The following is a 19827-nucleotide window of genomic DNA, read 5'->3' on the forward strand; positions in this document are numbered from 1 at the left end:
CTCACCCAAAGTGCATTTAAAACAAAATGTGCTAAATAAATTTTACACCGCAGATGTGCATATTTTGATCATCATTTGGGGGGAAAAATGTATCCAACACCCTGAAAATAATGTGCACAAGCCCTTACATCATGGTAGATTATTTATTTATTTTTTTATAGATAAAAAATATTGGTTGTAAAAGAAGTGATATTCAAACTGAACTGTTCTAAATAAAAAATATGCATTTGTTAATTTAACGTTGCAAAAAATATATAAACCTTTTACATTTTATAGATATTTTAAGATCACAATAAAAAAAAAAAACTATATAGATTGTTGCACATATACTACTAGAATCTAATGGTATGCTCTTTTTTTCTTTGTGATTGTGCGAGTGCATTCGTGATTGATATTTTACCACCTCAAACACATTCCAATTTCCACCTTTAAAAATCTATTTTTGCAGAAATGTTGTGTTAAAAGTCACGTTAGCATCCCTCTCAGTGATGGGGTTATCTCGTGGCTTGAGGCGAGTATAGGAATATAGCGCTGAAGGTGGAGAGGATCTCTCTAGAATCAGAGATCGCCAGTTTCCCGGCAGTGCGCACCAAGGCCACGGTGTCACCTTGCCGGAGTGGGAGGATGAGGCTAAAGGACGCAGACCCCCCACACATGCACTGATCCCGGGTCAGCCGTGGGTGGCCACTCCAGTAACCCGCTGTGTCCAACTTCTGCACGCTGCGATTGGACACTGAGAGCACGGCTTCTGCATGCTCACCCCGCGGAGCTGTTAGAACAGCGCTCACCAGATAACGGCCATCAGCGGGCACCATAAAGATCCCTACAGAGAGGGAGGAGCAACATCAGCAGCCAAATAGGATATAAAGCTTATTAAATTGGTTTCTTGTAGTAAAACTACTAATCTAAACATGTTTATCTTACAGACGGGTTATTAAATTGAGTTTCAGTTTACCTGTTTGAGGGTTATAGTGTCCTCCGTCATTGACGAGCACCCTATCAAAGCAAATGATACCGAAGTCCCCTGAGAACATCTGCCGTGTGAGGCCAGCAGAGAAAGAAAATGGGTCTGTCAAGGAGTTCTGCTGGGACACTATTGTGAAGAAGAGACATGTATCAACATCACATTCTTGAAAAGTATGTTTTGATCATTACACACAGAGTCCAAAATATCTTCCTTGGCCATGTACTTTTATTATTTATTTTTCTTCCAAACAGCACAACAGAAAAGCAGAATTTTTCTAAGTAGTATTTACTTTAGACTAATTACTTTAGAAAAGTGTTATTTATATAGAACTATTTATTTATATTTTAAATTAGCTTTTATATTTTCAATTTTAATTTTAGTTAGGGTTAGGGTTTTGCAATATTTTTCTAAATATGTAGCTTTATTTTATTTCCGTTTATTTTTAGTCATTTTAGTTCTTCAATTTAAACTTATTTTACTTCAGTTAGTTGGCATGTAATGTAAGCTCTGCATGTTTTTCATATAATATGTTTCTATTACATTTCTTATATTGAGATTTTATATATATATATATATATATATATATATATATATAGTTTTGCCTTTGACTTGTTTCTATTACTTATTTGACAGATTCATTGTTTAAAGCAGAAAGTTTATGATTGAAATATGAAAAAATAGACAAAAATACTGGTTAAGAAAAGGATTTTTGGCAGTGATCAGCATGATGTCTCTAACAGCACCTTTTTCAAGAACATGACGACAATGTGATTATTGTTTCTCATTCTTTCATTTTGTAGTCTCTAAATTGATGCTCTGGGAAAAAAATAATAGGCATCCTTAATGAAATTTCCATTGAGGTAAAGACATTAGAAGACACCCACGTTGAGACAGTTTTCTTGACAGTATTTCTTTTATATGATTCATGCTCATCTCTTTCATCAGTGAAGGTCAGGCTATCATTCTCACAGCTCCACTTTCCAATGTGTTATGTTACAGTTCCTAATAAAGTTACCAGACACTGTCAAGGAACTTTCCAAAGTTAATTTTGTGACAAAATTGTGAACGGTTTGAATATTTAAAAATCTTTTTCTTTTTTTTCTTTTTTTTCATATTTTTGGCCTTTGAATTGTACAATATAATTTAAAGCAGTTTTAACTACTTTATTACAGTACATTATTACTCGTTACCTGGAGTTGCAATGGGCCTTTGATATGCAGGATTGTATGGGACATGGGCAGCTGGAACGAGAATTAATAGTCATAATTCTGTAAATGATAACAATTTTACAAAAAATATGTCATGAAGCAAACACTAAAAATAAAGAAAAAAGACACCTTCTGGCCGAGACTGTTTGGTATTATATGAGACCGGATTGACAGTTCGATAACCTATGGACAAGAAAAAAATAATAATAATAATAATATTTTGACGCTTTAAGCATGAGCTTCCAAAATTCCAAAATCTTTTAATAATTCTACTTCATACCTGGAGCACCTGCAAATCCCTTCAAAGGTGTTTTTGAGTCCTCTGAGCTTTGATCCCGTCTGACCGTGACTCTGTTCATATACCCAGGTGGGCCGGCTTGCCCTGTGACCACCACTGGCTGGTGTACGGCTGGTTGGTGGGGTGGTACGGGGTGGATGGGATGCCTGGGGCTGCCGGGTGGCTGAGGGAAGTAGGGCTGGTGTGGGACATGTGGCTGGCGCACATGAGGACGGCTGGTCGGGGATGGCACTGTTCTGTGTGGTATGATCAAAGGTATGTGGATGTGAGGAACGTAAGGTCTCATGGGTTGTGTAGGAGCTCGAGTGTCAGGGCCAAACGCAGGTCTCTCTTGCCGAAAAAGCAGTCCTGCGAAAAAGAAAGAGGGATTTAGGATGGACAAAAAATATACCATTCAAACCACAGAGTTACAAAGTTTAGTGTTGGTAACATTTTTGCATGTTTCTAAGGGAAGTCTGCATTTATTTGACCAAATTAATTTTCTTTATTGTGGACATTCTTACACACCGGTAAACTGACAAACATTAGCATACAGCACATATTGTACTACAATTATGGTTGCTACAATTATGATCAAAGTATTGTTTACACGAGGTAAAGTTCAAAATATATTGCATAAATCTCATTATAATCGCATTATGAGGATGCAGGTAAACATAGTAAATGTTGAAAACAATTGTGCTGCTTAAATATTTTGTGGAAACCATTTTTTATATATATGTTAGGAATATAAAGTTTAAAAGAACTGCATTTATTTACAATACAAATCTTTTGTAAAATTATAAATGCCTTGCGTTTCAATTTTGATCAATTTAATACAACCTTGGTGTATTAATAATTTCTTCCAAAAACAAATCTTGATGACCCTACATGTTCTAGTGTAAGAATGTCCACAATATAGAAAACAAAAAACCTTTAAAGAATATCTAAAACACGTGCAAGTTCTTAGAAATTAGTTGCTTCATATTCATATTGATTTCAAAAGGATTTGCGAAACTTTTCAAGAATTTTTTCCAAAAATGACTCATTCGGTAGCACAAAATAAAAACTACACTATAAATACATACGCTTTATTTCTTAAAAGTAATAATAATGGTTTACAGTTTTTGAATTATTAAAGGTATGTGTGTGTTTATTTTCATTCGTTTAATGAGTTCTTTTTTCCATTAAGGACAAATGTGTGAAACTGATATTATTTTATACCCATCCAAAAATATCAAAATAAATTCTCATTGAGTAATTTCAATTATTAATTCCATTAGGGGTGTAATTTCAAAAGATTTTCTAAATGTGTAACACATTTTTAATGTATTTTTGAAAAAATAATGACATTTACTCACTATCATTTTTAAATAAAAGCATATCTTTTGAAAAATGCTGGTAAATAGTTTTGGTCTTCCATAGAAGACCCCCCTAAAGCATCTATAAAGCATTTTAGTGCCATTTAACCTCTGATTTCAGCCAAACTTTGCCAAAGTACTCACACCAGTGCTTCTTTAAAGCTTTAATGTTCAATTCAAGTGTTTTTGAACTTCGCAGTGCATCTTGTTTACAAAGTCTTTCGTTCTTTACATGCTGCTGTCAGCTCAGAGTCTAATGAGGGAGAAAATCTTTTTTTTTTTTCATCTCGCACTTCCAGCCTTAAAGATCTCGCACATCTCACACTCTTTTCCAAAACCTCACATTTTCTCTTTTTAATCCCTTTTTGCTCTCAATGGATTACAAGCTTTTCTACAGCGATGCGAGAAAACTACTTCCCTGTCCTACCAGATGCTGCTGTCTAAATTGAGAAGTGTAATGCGTCATTTCTGACATTAGGGTCTATTTGGACTCTGAATTTGATTGGCTGTTGTGGGAAGTGATTCAAAAGAGGGGCGGACCTTGTGTCCCATGGGTTCACTTCTAAGCTAATCAGCTCAAAATGGCAAAATGGACATAGCTAAAATAATGCGTCAGTACCGTTTGTCTGTTCAAATATCCGATTTCACACAAACATATTCCCTCCCACATACATTTCATCTCCCAAGAGATAATAAGCATCTATCTGTGTGTTTCCCACAAGTCTGTTTGGCATTCTGAGCAAATAACAGACTCATCACACACATAATGCCTAACGGCAGCAACACAAACACATGTTTCAGAGTAAATCACGGACATGCTGATTTTAAATACTCAGAACTATGGGTTTAATGAGTTAGAAACACTCAACTGAAATTAGGGATTCACCACTCTGTGATGTGGAGAGCCATATTTTAAGACATATATAGCTGAGGAACGAAAGACTGATTCTGAATGGCCTTTTTGTTGACAGTTTTAGGATTGGAAGGCAAAAAGCTCTGTGGGGTGTGGTGATTTTGTGCATGGAAACATGAACACAAACAAACACCAAGTGAAACAACTAAAGTTGGACTCTGCTGTAATGACCAGACCTCCCGATTCTGGCCTGATCCAATCCGAGAACTTCCACATGGGCTCCTGGACCCAGAGAGGGAAACTTTAACCTGAAACCAGCTGGGAATACATTCAACCCTGTTGAAAAAATCAGCATATGCTGGTTAAAAGCCAGTCTTGAGCTGGTTTATGCTGGTTATGTGCTGGTCCTAAGCAACTAGCTCCTGCTCAGCTTAACTTAAACCAGCTCAAACCAGCTGCCATGCTTCAAAACATACCTAGGTCTGGCACTTAAAAGTCTGTTTATCTTCACACAATGTTACATAATATAAAACAAGAGTAGAAACACATTTGGTGAGAGCAGGAAAGAGCTTCCTTGACATCCTCTGACCCAGAGATATCAATCAGCAGGAAGAGAGAGAAAAGCGTGAGGACATGGCTGATAAGCATGTGTAGAGGAAAGGGACACTATTCAAAGTTCACATCCATTTTTGGGGGTATCAGAAGAATGCTAAACAACAACGTCATTGTCTTGCAAATTTTTCCACAGAACATGGAAATGGATCAAGATGAATACAAGAACTGAAATTAAGTCATTGTCTCCAAAGCAAACAGTGAGTTGTTTTCTGAACATGTCTGATTCGTGGCCAGAATAATGAGTTGAGAGTGTTTTTTATGCAGCCCTCAAACATTCCCCGGCTTAATTGATGCCTTGAACCATTTATATTAAAAAAAATCAATGAAGATCCATTAGAGTAAATTACCAGTGAAACCGAGCTTATTCGCTTCATCACAGAGACACAGCTGGATGGGCCGTTCCTGAATTGTGCAATGTGCCTCTGCCATGATCAGCGGCCAAAGAGTTTGAGTAATGCTGAAGCTATTCAGGGATAAGGTCTATTGTGTTTCTGACTTGAAAGTTTTAACTGTATCATGTACCACAAGTAGGGATAGGAATCAAAAATAAATCTATGGATTCTTTTAATGATACCTGTTCCTTAATGGTTCCATTACTGATTATTTTGGTACTTGAATGCAGTCCAATAATTGTCCTTAATGTTTTACTATACATTAAACCATAACACTAACCAAACAAAATCGGAGGTAAAATATTTAAAGCTTGTTGTGTATATCTTTAATTATACACAACACATTGTCATATTGACAACCAGATGATTTAAGTCTCATAATTCCGCTGTATGTGTCCGATTCACTAAAAAGATCCGGCTCATAAGAGTCATTAGTTCGGCAGTCTACACTGGTTGCAATGTGTGTCTTTGATTCACTGAAAATAATCATAAGAGTCATTTGTTCAGGAATCGGATTACACAGGTTGTGCTGTATACTTTTGATTCACTAAAAAAGAACCGGTTCATAAGAATCATTCATTCAGGAATCAAAAGCTGTATGCTTTTGAGTCACTAAAAAGAACCGAGTGAAAAGAGTCATTCATAGGGAGTCGCACATTGCACTGTATGCTTTTGATTCACTTAAAAGAAATAAACTGCCATATTTTGCTCTGGGTGTGGGCCTATATTCCAGAAGGTTGTTACTGCACTGCTGAATAATTAGTACTGGAAGTATTTTATTCATTATTTGAGGTTAAATGTTAAAGTCCCTTACATTTAAATATATATATAGATCTTTAACAATGGCCGCTTTGGCACAGTTACTGTTTAGACACAGTTCATGGAAAAAACAGCTTTTGTTTTTGCAAAAGACGGACCTCCGCCCTTATCAGGAATGATGACATCACCCTTTAATGGGAGTTTAAGAGAATTTGCGTTCTCTAGTGACATCACAGTCGTCTCATAGCTGAACATCTGCAGAGGGGTGTGGGAATTCATCACCTCCTGAGGCCCTCAAGTTGACTTTGGAGCTTAATGAGTACCAGACCTGCCTGCAACTGAACTCGCTCGCCAGTTCTCAATGTTATAGGCGGAGAAAGCTGGGCATGACAAAAAGATAGACCACACAACTCCTCCACTCATAAAACCACTGAACACTAAAGACAGCATATGTACTGAGATTTTTTTAGAAATAGGTTCAAACTATGTTACTTATGGATTTGTGAGCATAAAAAGCAAAGGGATCCATTCTGAAGTGCGTAACTGTTGTTTTAACATATTACAGGCACATACAAAAGGCACATGAAACCTTTGCTGGCCCCCTGCCTCTCAACGGCTTGGGGGCATATAGGTTATTGTATTATTGGTTCAATATGGAGAAAGGATACACTGCAAAACATAGCATGCAACATACCCCAAACTGTTAGTTTACTAAAAATACCATTTGGTAGCAAATCCCAAAAGATGTAAACAAAAATATTGGTGGTTACAAATCAGAATGCAAATACAAAGACTGACTTTCAGGTACTTCAATTTCTATTTCCCAACACTAACTGGCTAAAAACATAAAAACTGGTTTCTGTGGCTCCCTCATTTTGCCACTAAACATGAAAGCTTACCTTGGTCTCTACTTGCATGGTCCTTATGGATCTGCTTAGCCATTCCTGCTAGCTGACTCTGAAAATTCAGAAGGGAGTTTTGAAGAGCTGTGATCGCTCCTGAATGACTGCCCAGGGTGCTGTTCATCTGTGACACCTTACTCTCCAATTCCCCTGAAAGGCCCTGGATATTGTTCCTGTCACCATCAAGGCTTCCACAGATCTTCTCCAGAGCAGTCACCCTATCGTCCACCGCCGAGACACCTTCAACTACTCCAGTTGTGTTGAACTTACACACACTCAACTCCATGGTCACTCGAGCGTTTAGTGCATCCACTTGGTCTTTTAGCTCCTTCATCTGGTTGTGGATTGGTTCACCAGTTTCTACCCAAAGGGGGGAACTGCTTACCTGCTGGCAACATGAGGAGTTCAGTGTGTGAAGGTCTTGGCTAAATTTGCTAACTGTGTCTCCCAATCCCGTTATAGCTCCAGTCAAGCCATTAACATTGTCAGTCAAAGCATTCATTCTTTTGCGGGTGTCCTGAATATGTGCATTAATAAACTGTTTTTCAGGTGACATTTTTACAGTATCCTCTAATGCGTGAAGCCTTGCTATGTTGTTCACAAAATCAGAACGTAAGACATCCAGATCATTTCTACAAAGTGTTACGTCCTTTACAAGACTATCCAGACCTTCTGGCTTTTGGGATTCGGTGGGTAGGTTGGTTTTGCAGTCGGTTGAGCATATCTGCCCAATTGCATTAAACTTATCCTCCAACCCCTTTATAAGGTACCTGTTAGCACTGACTTGAATTTGCAGTGCATCGACAGAATCGCTAGACGTTTCCGGGAGGGAGTTGTTTCTCATATCGATCAACATGGAAGTGAACTGATCCTGCACAGCATTGAGTTTCTGGTCCAGGAGTTGACGTAGCATAGCTACTTCATCCTTGATTTCCTTGGTAAGTTTTTCATCCACATAAAAGCAATAAGTCTCAGCGTTCCTCTCAGTGACGTTCATCCTGTCCTCCAGGTCCTCTAATTGCGAACCGAGTACATCTTCTATCTTCAGTGAGGACAAATGCTCTAGCTCATTGTCCACTCTGGCATTAAGGACACGATGGGCCTCTGCCACTCGAATAAGTTCCTTCTTCAAGTCATCGTAGTCACCATCGTCTTTTCCAATGGTTGTTTGTCGGTTTGGGCGCACTACACCATCTGACATGGACAATTCCAACCGTAGCTCACGGATCTCCTTTCTAAGCTCAGCTTCCTTGTTGTGCACTAGATCAGTAAGGCTAACATAGCTGCTGTCCTTTCCATCTTCACATGTTTTTGGAAGAGACTGAATCTTTTCATCACATGCATTTTTCAGCTTGGCCATCTCTTCTTCCATGTTTACAACAAGCTCCTTCTTGAGCTTCTCAAATTTCCCATCAACATATGTCTGAAGAGTGTCTATATCTGGAGCAGCCGTACCTGTGATTGGTAGGCCTTGAGAGGAACTATCCATAAGCATTCGTATCTGCCCGTCATGCCCTGTCACTGTTCCCCGCAGTTCCTCAAGAGCTTCGTCTTTGCTTTTGAGAGCATCTGTCATATCGTTGAGCCTGGCCAACAATGTCTCCATTTCTCTTTCTCCATGGGTGCGGCCTCTCATTGCCTGGTGGCCATCCAGATGCACCACACTCTCCTCCGTGCCTCCTGTTCTTGCGCTGTCAGGTGAAGTCCTGTCATTGAGGAGGGTAATGAGCATCTTGCTGGTGTCCTCTTGTAAGTCTGTCCTCAGGTTTTCAGCCATACCTGTCATGGCTGCTTGAAGATCCAGAACTGTCTGTGAAAGGCGCTGCACTTCTTCCTCTAATATGCGGGTTTTGTCAGCTGTTTGTCTGATATGATATTGTCCAGTTTCTCGTCGTTCTGGCCCTGTGGTAACAAAGTACAAATAAAAACTTAAAAAAAAAAAAACCTAAGGAATTTTAATAATTAAAAAACATTTTAAATACTCCTCAATGTCTGGAACATATCCTGATGACATACTTTGTGCAGGTCGAGTTTGTCCATGCTGTGGCTGTCGGTACGATTGTGGATATGCCGTCTGTCCATTTGGAGAGCCTTTCAGTTCTCTGCAGTCTGGGCCCTGGTACCCTGGGCAGCACCTCCATTCCAGCTCGGTCACAGTCTTGTATGCTATCTTGTAAGTGGGCCGAAACTGAGTACGGTATCTGAAGAAAAAGAAAAAAAACCTTGATTAGGATGGCCTTTTACATGAACTGAAATGTCAAAAACAAAAACAAACAATGAAACAACTTGACTCAACAAATCTTGATTTGCTCGCACCATCCTTTATAAGCTTAGGCCACTTATTGCTATTACTTTGAACTGTGAGTAATGGACCATGAAGCTTTGCCCCTATTATATCATGAAAGCAAATGTAAAGGCAAGTGTTAACTTGCGCAGACTGAGAGGGATTAATAAGAAGAGTCTTCTGGCCTAGTCTGTTCAGCTTCACTTAATGATGTTGATCTTGTTATTTCTGATGGATAATGCTGCAATTAGAAGTGCAATCATTCTAGTTCTTATGCCACAACAAGCTGAGCCAAACGATTAATATCACAGTTGCTTCAGAACTCTTGGTGAAATGCTTCAAGAACAAAAGCGAGTATTTGGACAAAGCCATATATGGCAGCTTTAAATTCCTCACATGAGTTTAGAACAAGAATGAAATCATACAACATTCATCACTGAAGTATAATCTATATTAAACTGGCTACTCAAAAGCTGTTTTAAAAGCTTTGAGTGTATGTATATGTTACAATGCCATTATAATTATTTCATCTTGATGCTTAAATTCCTCCCAGTCTCCACATATTCAATTAATCAAACACCAGTCTAACTCAATGGCCTTTTAAAGCAAACAACAGCTTACATAAATTATTGTGGCAGTAGTGCAGTAAGGAACTTCAGTTTGTGAAATAGTTTGAGTAACATTTTACATAAAACATCACAATTCTGTCATAACAATCCAGACTGGGACTTTCAATGGACTAGGCAAATATCTTCAATGTGCCTTTTAATCTAACTGTTTACTACATAAATAAGCAAAACTGACCTGTTGTCAGTGACATCTGAAACAAAATGTTAGCTAGCCAACTAAAGTAAACAGCTTGAGTACATCTTGTACCAAACTCTTGGCAGTGCTACAAAAACGGCACAATCTTTAAAAGTTAAAGCACTTAATCATTAAAAAAAAAAAAAAAAACAGCTCCAATTAGAGTGCTGATATATAGTATTGAATACTGATATAGTTTACTGTTTAACTGTATAACTGCTTGAGTTTCAGTCATTCCAGACCAGAGTATGTGATTGTTGAGGAGGAGCAGAGAACATGTGCTTTCTGGGAAAGAAATCGAAGAAAAAAAAAACGTGTTCTGGAAAATCCATAGTGATTAATTCCAGAGTGATTACAGAACCCTATGATCTCTGTCACTCCGTTCCAATCACACTCTGATCCAGAATGCTTTTCAGTGTTTGCGCTGCAATAATTTAAACAAATTGGCCAGTGAATATTAAAATCTTGTTTATAGATCTTGTTTACGTCATAAAAGTAAAGTCACATTAGTGTCATCTATTAAATGTCCTGGTTTCACAGACAGGGTCTAAGCCAGGATTAGGCCATATAGTTCAATTAGGACATTAAAGTAATTTTTTAAAACGTGCCTTAAAAAAACAACAACATTACTGGTGTCCCTCTTGAGACAAAACAAAGGCATTGATATATTTTAAGATCAATCAGGGCAAGTTTCTTTCTGTTGAAACAGCTAAGACTTAGGCTACATTTTAGTCTGGGACTTAAGCCTTTTCTGTGAAACCGGGGGTATGTGTAACTGGTACGTGAATCATGTAGGCTATTTGGCATAGTGTCTGAGTTCGGAGCATGAGAAGTACCGAACATCAGTACTTCCACACGCCCCTCCCGGTCTCTTGAGTACTTACATCATCTGTGGCTCACAGTCAGGCTGATGCTCGGGACAGCGCGCGGCTTCAGGTTCAACGTGACTTTCCACGCTGCCTTGAACTGCGCAGCTTACGTTCTTTTGGACAATAAAAGCGCACCAGTTTCTGTATAATACACAGATTCAAAATAAGAAGAAGAAGAAGGAAAAGAATTTGAGTGTAAAGGAAAAACCTAACAAATATCAAGCATTTTTCCACACTAGGCTATATTTTAATCACTGACGGCTGACAGCAAACTCTGAATGTGACACAATTGAAAAGTGAAAATGATTAAAGTGGAATTAAAGTGAAAATGATGTTCTTTTGAAAATAAAAGCAATTGTTTTAACCAGCCTGAAAAGAACCATTGAAATGTTAAACGCCGCGGAGGAATGTTCAATAAATCGATCAGAGAACCAAACAAAAGCATTAAAATGTCACCCCAGGAGTTTGCTGTGAGTTAAATAATTAGTCTATTTTGAGATACAGAGAACATCATACAAGAATACACTGTAAACTTCTGAAGCAACTTACTTGTTTCTGTGCCTGTGAACGGCTCCTGAATATGGGCTGCCCTGAAACAGACTTGACGGATATCCATGAGCGATAGAAAAGCTTATGATAAATAAAACTGATAACTGTACTCCAGGGAAATGTGGCTGGCAATTCATTGTCTAAAAACAAAGCAGCCAAAAGCCTGCACAGAGTCAGAGCGAGAAGAGTCGAGTAGTGTTTCAGCCTCTGGAGGCCAGAGAATAAAGAGCGCGCGTCCAACTTACTGCTAAGTTTGACAAAGTTCGAGGAAGTCCGAGAAACTGAAGGTGGACTCTAGTCTGCAGGGGTTCAGTTCGCCGCCTATCCGAAAGAAGGGGGTAGATGGGGGTAGGGGAAGTCATCAAAAAAACAATAGCGCCCCTGCACACCCCACCAAGCGTAAATGAACACAGTTTCCGAGCTCAATTGAAAACATCTGCCTTTATCTCTGTCACAGTAAACTATTGCTTGGTGATCACGTAACGTAAAGCTCGTCAAAAACACAAGTGAAGAGAAATGCTTTTCGTTCGATTTGTTTACACAGTTGCAAAAACACTTTACACAATCAACCACATTGCTATTTTTGCTCATCTGATGGCATGGATTGAGTAATAGTGGTTAAGAAAAACGTCTTGGCTTCAAAATACTGATCATTGAGTAATATAGATAAATGTGCAGATGGATGCATTATTTATGCACAGACAGACAGACAGACAGACAGATAGACAGACAGATAGATAGATAGATAGATAGATAGATAGATAGATAGATAGATAGATAGATAGATAGATAGATAGATAGATAGATAGATAGATAGATAGGTGATTGATTTGAACCTCCCCATTGCTGACAGAGATGGATACATTTCTGAGATAAGCGAAACTGTATACCCACAGACACACACACACAGATCATGGCTTTTGGTGGAGGATGAGGTTATGCCTATTTTAATTTTTTTGACATAAGTACTAAATAACGTAATAAATGGAAACGTTCATGACCTCACTAAGAATTGTGAGGGTGTGTGCTACCATTTCAAAGTACATGGTGTGATCCCACATGATCCCAACTACTAAAACAAATAAAGAATCTAGATGGAAGAACATGTAAAATATTTTCAGAGTGAAAATACTACAGTTAACCAGGTGGTAAACCTATTCTGTGAACCTAACTTCAAAGCCTCAAACAGTTACATAAGGTAGCCGACTGCCTTGTATTGTCTATGACCAGGGGTGTAAAATACTTGAGTAATTTTACTTGATTACTGTACTTGAGTATTATTTTGGGGGATCTGGACTTTTTTTTTTTTGAAGTACTTGTACTTGAGTACATTTCTGAAGAAAAAACAGTACTTTTACTCCTTACAATTTTATTTCATCTTGAAAAGTAAATTTTTATTTTATATTTAGCACATTTAATATGGTAAACGGAAGCTCAAAAGTACATGCTTGACGTGAGAACCAATGATAATTGTTTTCACACATCAAGCACACACATTTCTACTTTAAATATGACTTTCATCAAGTAATGTCTGGCTTCAAAAGTTCACCATCAAATCTGAGGAAGCATATTGAGGTAGCAAAGTTGTGTTCCCCCCTCCCAAAAAAAGTTTATTTATTATTCTTTCTGTTTTGATAGAGCTATTGTAATACATTGGCTGAATGCACAAGATTGAGAATTTAAATACAAGTAATATTTTTTGTGGGAGTGATTGTTTTTGTTTTTTTAACATTAAATGTTACAAACCTCCAAAAAGTGTTTACATGAACATTGTATGTTAAATTGTAATTCATGATGTTCTCAGTGATGTTATTACCAGGTAAGGAATAATATGACAAATTGAATAGCAATTAGGACTTCCAATTAATATTTTTTCATCTTAATAATTACATGATTTGCTTATTAATTAATTGAATTAGTCGCAAATAATTATTTATCAATATTTGCTGAGAAAAAAACTCTAAATGTCTCCAAATAAACAATTAAAAGTTTAATTATCCTTTTAGACAGTGACGTTGAATAGACAACACAAAAAGGGGCCTTTCAAAACACTAATTTTGTATGTTTTAATTCCATGACTCTTCTCATTAATTCAACACTCTTGTATTCTGTCTGGAATATGTTTCACTCTGCATCACATCTTGCTCTTTAAAGGGATAGTTCACCCAAAAGTGAAAATTCTCTCATCATTTACTCACTCTCATGTCGTCTCAGATGTTTATGTCTTTCTTTCATCAGATGAACACAAGCAAAGATTTTTAGTCCATATAATGCAAGCGGACAGGACCACTTCAGAAACCACACAAAGTGTAATAAGACAGTCAAGTTTAAAATATTAGTATTTTTTTTTCTTACACGTCTATCGTTTTACTTAAGACACTGATTCAACAACAGGGGTTGTATAAGTTACTGTCATATTCACTTTGTGTAGTTTTTGAAGTGTCATTTTTGGATGTCCCATACACTTGCATTAAATGAAGAGAGATGTTTTTTTTCTAAAACTCTTCATTTGTGTTCATCTGATAAATGAAAATCACACACATATATATATATATATATATATATATATATATATATATATATATATATATATATATATATATATATATATATATATATGATATATATATGGGAATGAGGGTGGAAAGGATAGAGTTTCCTTTTAATCCCAATCCATGTATTTTGTATGTGTGTGTGTGTGTGTGTGTGTGTGTGTGTGTGTTCCACTGTGCTGCATTTTAAATGTTTTTGTTGTTGCAATAGATATATGTGTTTGACCTGTGCAACTGCATTTTGTTTTGTTTTCTCCCTTTAATCAAACATATGTTTGTCTGTCAGGAAAAAAGTTCTTCTACTTTTTTAATACTCGAGTACAATTTAAAGTTGTACTTTTTTACGTATACTCAAGTATGTTTTTGGCCAGATACTTGTACTTTTAATTGAGTAAAAATTTATTTTAATAAATTTTATTAAAATAAAATAAAATTTTATAAAAGTATCTGTACGTTCACTTGAGTAAAATTTCAGAGTTCTTTTTACACCTTCTCTCTATGACTGATTCATCACACTCCTTAAAAATGCACCTTCAAGTCAAGTAGCCTACATAAAGGCAGATGACAAACTTAACCAACATACGTGATTAAATCAAAGCAGATGCAATTAATTAGACTATTCTGAGTGAATGCTAACGAGGTAATTACCACAAAATGGGATTAAACAAAACAAATCACAGTTTTTCGGCCTCTTACATTTGTGTTGGTTTTAGCTGTATCCGTGTGTTCATGCTCCAGCAGAGGGCAGTGCATACCCACGAAACATTCAACGCATAACGTCATAAAACGCTCAGCGTGGAGCGTCTCGGCTTACAAAATCGTGCTCTTGCACATCATGTATTGCCTAGCTGTAAACGACTCAAGATGCATGCGATCACTTAAATCTTGAGACCAGACCTTTTATGATAAAAATAGCATATTGCATAGGTCAGCTATATGAACTTGACAACAACATTACCCTGAGCAGAAATAGCCACAAACACAACATTATAAAAATAAATTTGACTGTTTATCAATATATATATATATATATATATATATATATATATATATATATATATATATATATATATAAGTTATATAAACGAAAACATTATTTAAAAATATAAAAGTCCTTTAAAAAATAAAATGTATCCCTTAAAATTTGTAAAAGAAAAAAAAAATCCCATAAATGTAAGATTTGTGCACAGTACATTTGATTAAAATTGTGAATGGCTCATTTTAGATTATATCATCACATTTTAAATTCTGTTATGCATTGTTTTCTCTTTGGTCTAGAACTGAGTTGGGCCCACAGGCAACTCAAATTGCCAGAGGCTCTACCACTCTTTATTCATCTGTACATATTTTTGGGGCAAATAAATATGCTTTCAAAACAACTGGCATACAAGGAGGTAACCTTAGGAGGAGCTTTTGACAACTTAGTGGCTAATGTGTCAGGTGTTTAATTCATGCTGCCATTTCTCAGAAATGCACCTGGCATCTTAATTAGTTTTTGAATATTACTGTATTTATAAATCGACTGAAAATATCTCTCGGTAAACTGTGGGTTAAGACATGTTTCACTGACGATAATGGATTGTAGAAAGCGTTCGTGAGTGACCCGTGTTCACGCATCTGGAACAAAGCACCTATTTGTGGGCTCAACTAAAGCTGCGACTGTCCAATGTGTCTGATCAGGTTGTACCGAGGGTGACAGCATGTGAAGCACCTCTGGCCCGCGTGCCGCTGACAGTATATGCTATCGTGAAGAAAGTGAGCTGAGTTCGGTGTAATTGGCGGGTGTGATCACTGCTACACACTCACCGCAGCATAATGCCGCTGTCCTGACAGAGAAGGTGAGTCACCGCGCGAGGCTGCTCCTTCCCTGCCAGGACTCGGCGCCACAGATTGGCCCACAGACCGACCGTGCTCGCACACTTCTGTGCCCACACCGACCGCCACCTCGACGTGTTTTTTTGTTCCGCGCCGCTTTGTCTTTAGTCTCTGTTGTTTGTGTGAAAATCCTCCTCTCAGCACTACGCCCCCTCTCAGACAGGCGGGTGTCAACGGGAGGCGCTGAGACTGAGACTCTTACGCTGTTTATGGCTAGGTAATGGATAGCATCTCACTCCATGCGAACAATGGGCAGAAAGTAGCCTCGTGTTCTTTGTGGAGCTTGAGAGTTTCATCTCGCTGCTTTAATTAGGATAAAACACTGCGTTTTTTAGCACAAAAGCTGCCTATGTGTTAAGCTGAATCTAATTAGCACTACACTCCAGGTAACCTTTCTAATACTACTTGAGGAAGTACTGTACTCCTTGAGGAGACTGTTCCAAACGCAATGTGTGTGCATTTGTTCACCCACTGCATTCGAGAACTAACAAAGCAAGAGTTTCTCATTCTCTCCCTCACATGCCCAAACAGACATACAGAGGACTGTAAATTATTGGCTCTAAAATGTTAATATGGCCATTAGCCTTACTCATGAATTCTTGATAAGGGCCATGGCAGTCTTGTCACCTAAAATGTTAATGAGGTAAGATTACATTAGGGCGGGAAGGTCCCTGTCAGCAACTGAACAAATAGCAACGATGAGCTGAATTTATAAGACTTTCTGACTGGAACAAGACAAGCAAAGGGCACCGGCATCTGTTCGAGTTGAGCCAAAATGATGGAGATTGGAGAACGGAGATAATGAATTGCACCAAGTGCATTTGCACAAGGATAATGAATAATTTGTTTAATGTAATGTTATTTTTCAGGTCTTTTGCTCCACCTACATGTCTGAAATGGGTCACGACTTGCATTTAATTAATCTCCGCCTGTCAGATGTAGTCTGAGCACGTCATCCTACTCTTGTCTTGAGGTCTGCGTCATCAGCATTGATCTGACGTATAAAACTTGAATCTGTTCATTTAAATTATCTGTAGGCCTACCTTTAAAACTTGAGGGTTAGTTGTTGGGGAATGACGTCTAAGGAACTTTTTTTGTTGATTACTCAAATCATTACATTCCTAATGTTCCAGCTCAATGAACTCGACAAATCCATCACTGATTCAAATCCATTGTTTTAAACATCCCACACATTTTCACAGCACTCACAGTTGTCACTCCTCCATGTATTTAGCACTTTCTTTTTTGACAGCATTCGTTACCTTATATGCATCCCTTTGAATTAAATAGCTTTATCTTCCACGCTTTGATTTCATTAACAATAATTCAACTATATTACTTGCACAACCTGATTTGACCTGTTAGAACATTCCTCATCTTTTTAAATTATTTGACATGTTAAAAAAAGTAAATATATAAATGAATATATAAAAAAAAAAAAAAATTCTGCTGCTTTCAGATGTTGGATAAAGGGATAACCTTGAGCGCCGGCATGACGTGACTTTGCTCTCCTCTTTTGCTGCAATTAAGTAGAAGTCTTTGAAAGAAGCTGCAATCCTTCATACTCAAATATCACCCCATCTGTCTATTTAATCAAATATCTAAGCAAATGTGTACAGATGAATTGAGCTTTGAGTGAGAAGCATGTGCAAGGCCTTGGAGGACTGGGATGCAGTCTGGTCAGGCAAGAATAGAGGTGTCAGAAAAGCTCAGGTGCAACATTACACTTTATGGTGAAAAAAATTGTGTACTGAATTGATTTTGATACTTTAATCGCACCCAGGGGCACCACATCTGGGGGAAGATTCTAAGGGGTGCCCTGTGATTTCTTTTTCCCAAGGCAATAACCTAGTCAGGGGACCCTGACACCCTGGTGGTGCCACTGATTGTGGCAACCCAGTCTCATGAAAAAATGTAACTACTTTATGAGTTGCTGACTTCATGGGAATTCTTGTGATTTGATTGGTATGAAGTTTTTGAAAAAATAAGCATGAGGTCCAACGTGAAGGTGAAGAAAGATGACATGAGGTCTAATGTTTATAAAGGGACAGTTGGTTTCTGCAGAACACAAAAGAAAATATCTTGAAACTTGCCTCTGATTTTTCTTTTTTCATTTACACAGTGAAAGTTGGACCCAAATGACTTTCATTGTATGGACCAAAACGGTTGAAACCTTCTTCAGAATATCATCTGTGTGTTCCACTGAGGAAAAGTTTGGAATGACACGAAGATAAGTAAACGAATGCAGAATTTCATTTTGGTGTGAACCATCCCTTTAAATCTTTGGTGACGTGAATCTAGTAAGCATGAGAACAACACTGTTATATATTAGAATAAATATATATTGTTGCACAGACCGAACAATATTATAACATTTATCAAAACTCAGATTAAATGGGGATCCAAAAAGAGAACATTAGACCAAAACGCTTTTTAAATGGAAGTACAGTATGAATATAAAACTTTTCATTTATCAGACGCTTTTATCCAAAGTGACTTACAGTGCATTCAGGCTATACATTTTATTTTAACAGTATGTGTTCTCAGAGAATTGAACACATGACCTTTTGCACTACTAACGCAATGCTCTACCACTAAACCACAGGAACTTTTCATCTATACTAGGTTCTTCTTTAAAATCGGAATATGTTTTATGTTTTCTGTCGTTGTGTATTTCAGAAATGAGAATCTTGTGCTACGCTTAAAAGAAACAACTGTAAAGTGTTCAGCTTTTTAAATGCAAAGACAGTATGAAATATATGTCATCCACACAAAGTTCTTCAATAAAATCTAAATAGGCCTATGTTTTAAGTTATCTGTCATTGTGTAGGCTATTTTAGAGGTGAAAATGCTGTTACCGCAGTTAAAAAATTGCGTCCACAAAAGTGACATTCACAGCCAAGGTAATGTCTGAAATGTTTTCTAAGCACTTTGTCTACCCACATTATGTGGTTTCTGACAGTGGAGACAGTTATTAGGAAAGTCAAATCAATAATACATGCTAAAGACCAACTAATGCTCCATGGAGACAGACACCATTTGTTCATCCTGTGGCTAACATCCAATCTAAGACACACACCGAATCAACGAAGGATGCTGGGAAAGGTAGTGAGGTAGGCGTTGACAAGCAACAGGTTATAGCTCATGAACAACATGGAGCAGAGACGCGATGTGTTATGGAAATGAGATCGTTCTTTATTTGATTAACGTTCCAAAGAGGAAGGCACGTGCCGGGCGATATTTCCGAGACTTTCATAGAATTTATGTTATCAACTAGCGGTGAACACACACAAACAACGGAGCCAAAAGAAGTGAAAAGAGGTAGCAAACAAGCTTATTGCAGCCTTCCCTCAGAGAAACGCGTTCATCCTCATATTGCTTGTAATGCTTCAAAAATCAATACCAGGCTGCCAAACAGGTCAAAATGCAATAAGTGTGCAATCTGTCCGGGAAATAACATTGGCAGAAGCCAGTGCCACTGTCCCGTGGGACTGCTCCTCTCGCTCGGCCAGAGAGCGCAGGGTTAATGCATTTCCCACATCACTGATCCCAGAGCAGCG

The 19827-nt window shown here is 37.7% G+C and overlaps 1 protein-coding gene across 1 annotated transcript; it reads right to left on the reverse strand.

The window, feature by feature from the left end:
• Positions 1-128: 128 nt before the first annotated feature.
• Positions 129-16331, reverse strand: LOC109110052 (EMILIN-2-like). The gene is made up of 10 exons (XM_042718417.1): positions 16199-16331; positions 11841-12161; positions 11307-11432; positions 9351-9535; positions 7332-9236; positions 2456-2821; positions 2305-2358; positions 2158-2208; positions 956-1093; positions 129-823 (listed from the first exon to the last, which is right to left on the reverse strand). The coding sequence occupies exons 2-10, from the start codon at positions 11975-11977 to the stop codon at positions 495-497; spliced, it is 3291 nt and encodes a 1096-aa protein (XP_042574351.1). The 5' UTR covers positions 11978-12161; positions 16199-16331; the 3' UTR covers positions 129-494.
• Between the last annotated feature and the right edge of the window lie 3496 nt (positions 16332-19827).

Source organism: Cyprinus carpio, chromosome B2, assembly GCF_018340385.1.
Source record: "Cyprinus carpio isolate SPL01 chromosome B2, ASM1834038v1, whole genome shotgun sequence".
Taxonomy (NCBI): domain Eukaryota; kingdom Metazoa; phylum Chordata; class Actinopteri; order Cypriniformes; family Cyprinidae; genus Cyprinus; species Cyprinus carpio.

Bases quoted from the DNA above. Each gene is read 5' to 3' on its own strand.
- LOC109110052 (XM_042718417.1), bottom strand. From the start codon at position 11,977: ATGAATTGCCAGCCACATTTCCCTGGAGTACAGTTATCAGTTTTATTT. The intron at 2,822-7,331 runs GTAAGCTTTCAT...TCTTTTTCGCAG, and splicing joins CCATGCAAGTAGAGACCAAG to GACTGCTTTTTCGGCAAGAG. The intron at 2,209-2,304 runs GTGTCTTTTTTC...TTCTCGTTCCAG, and splicing joins CAAACAGTCTCGGCCAGAAG to CTGCCCATGTCCCATACAAT.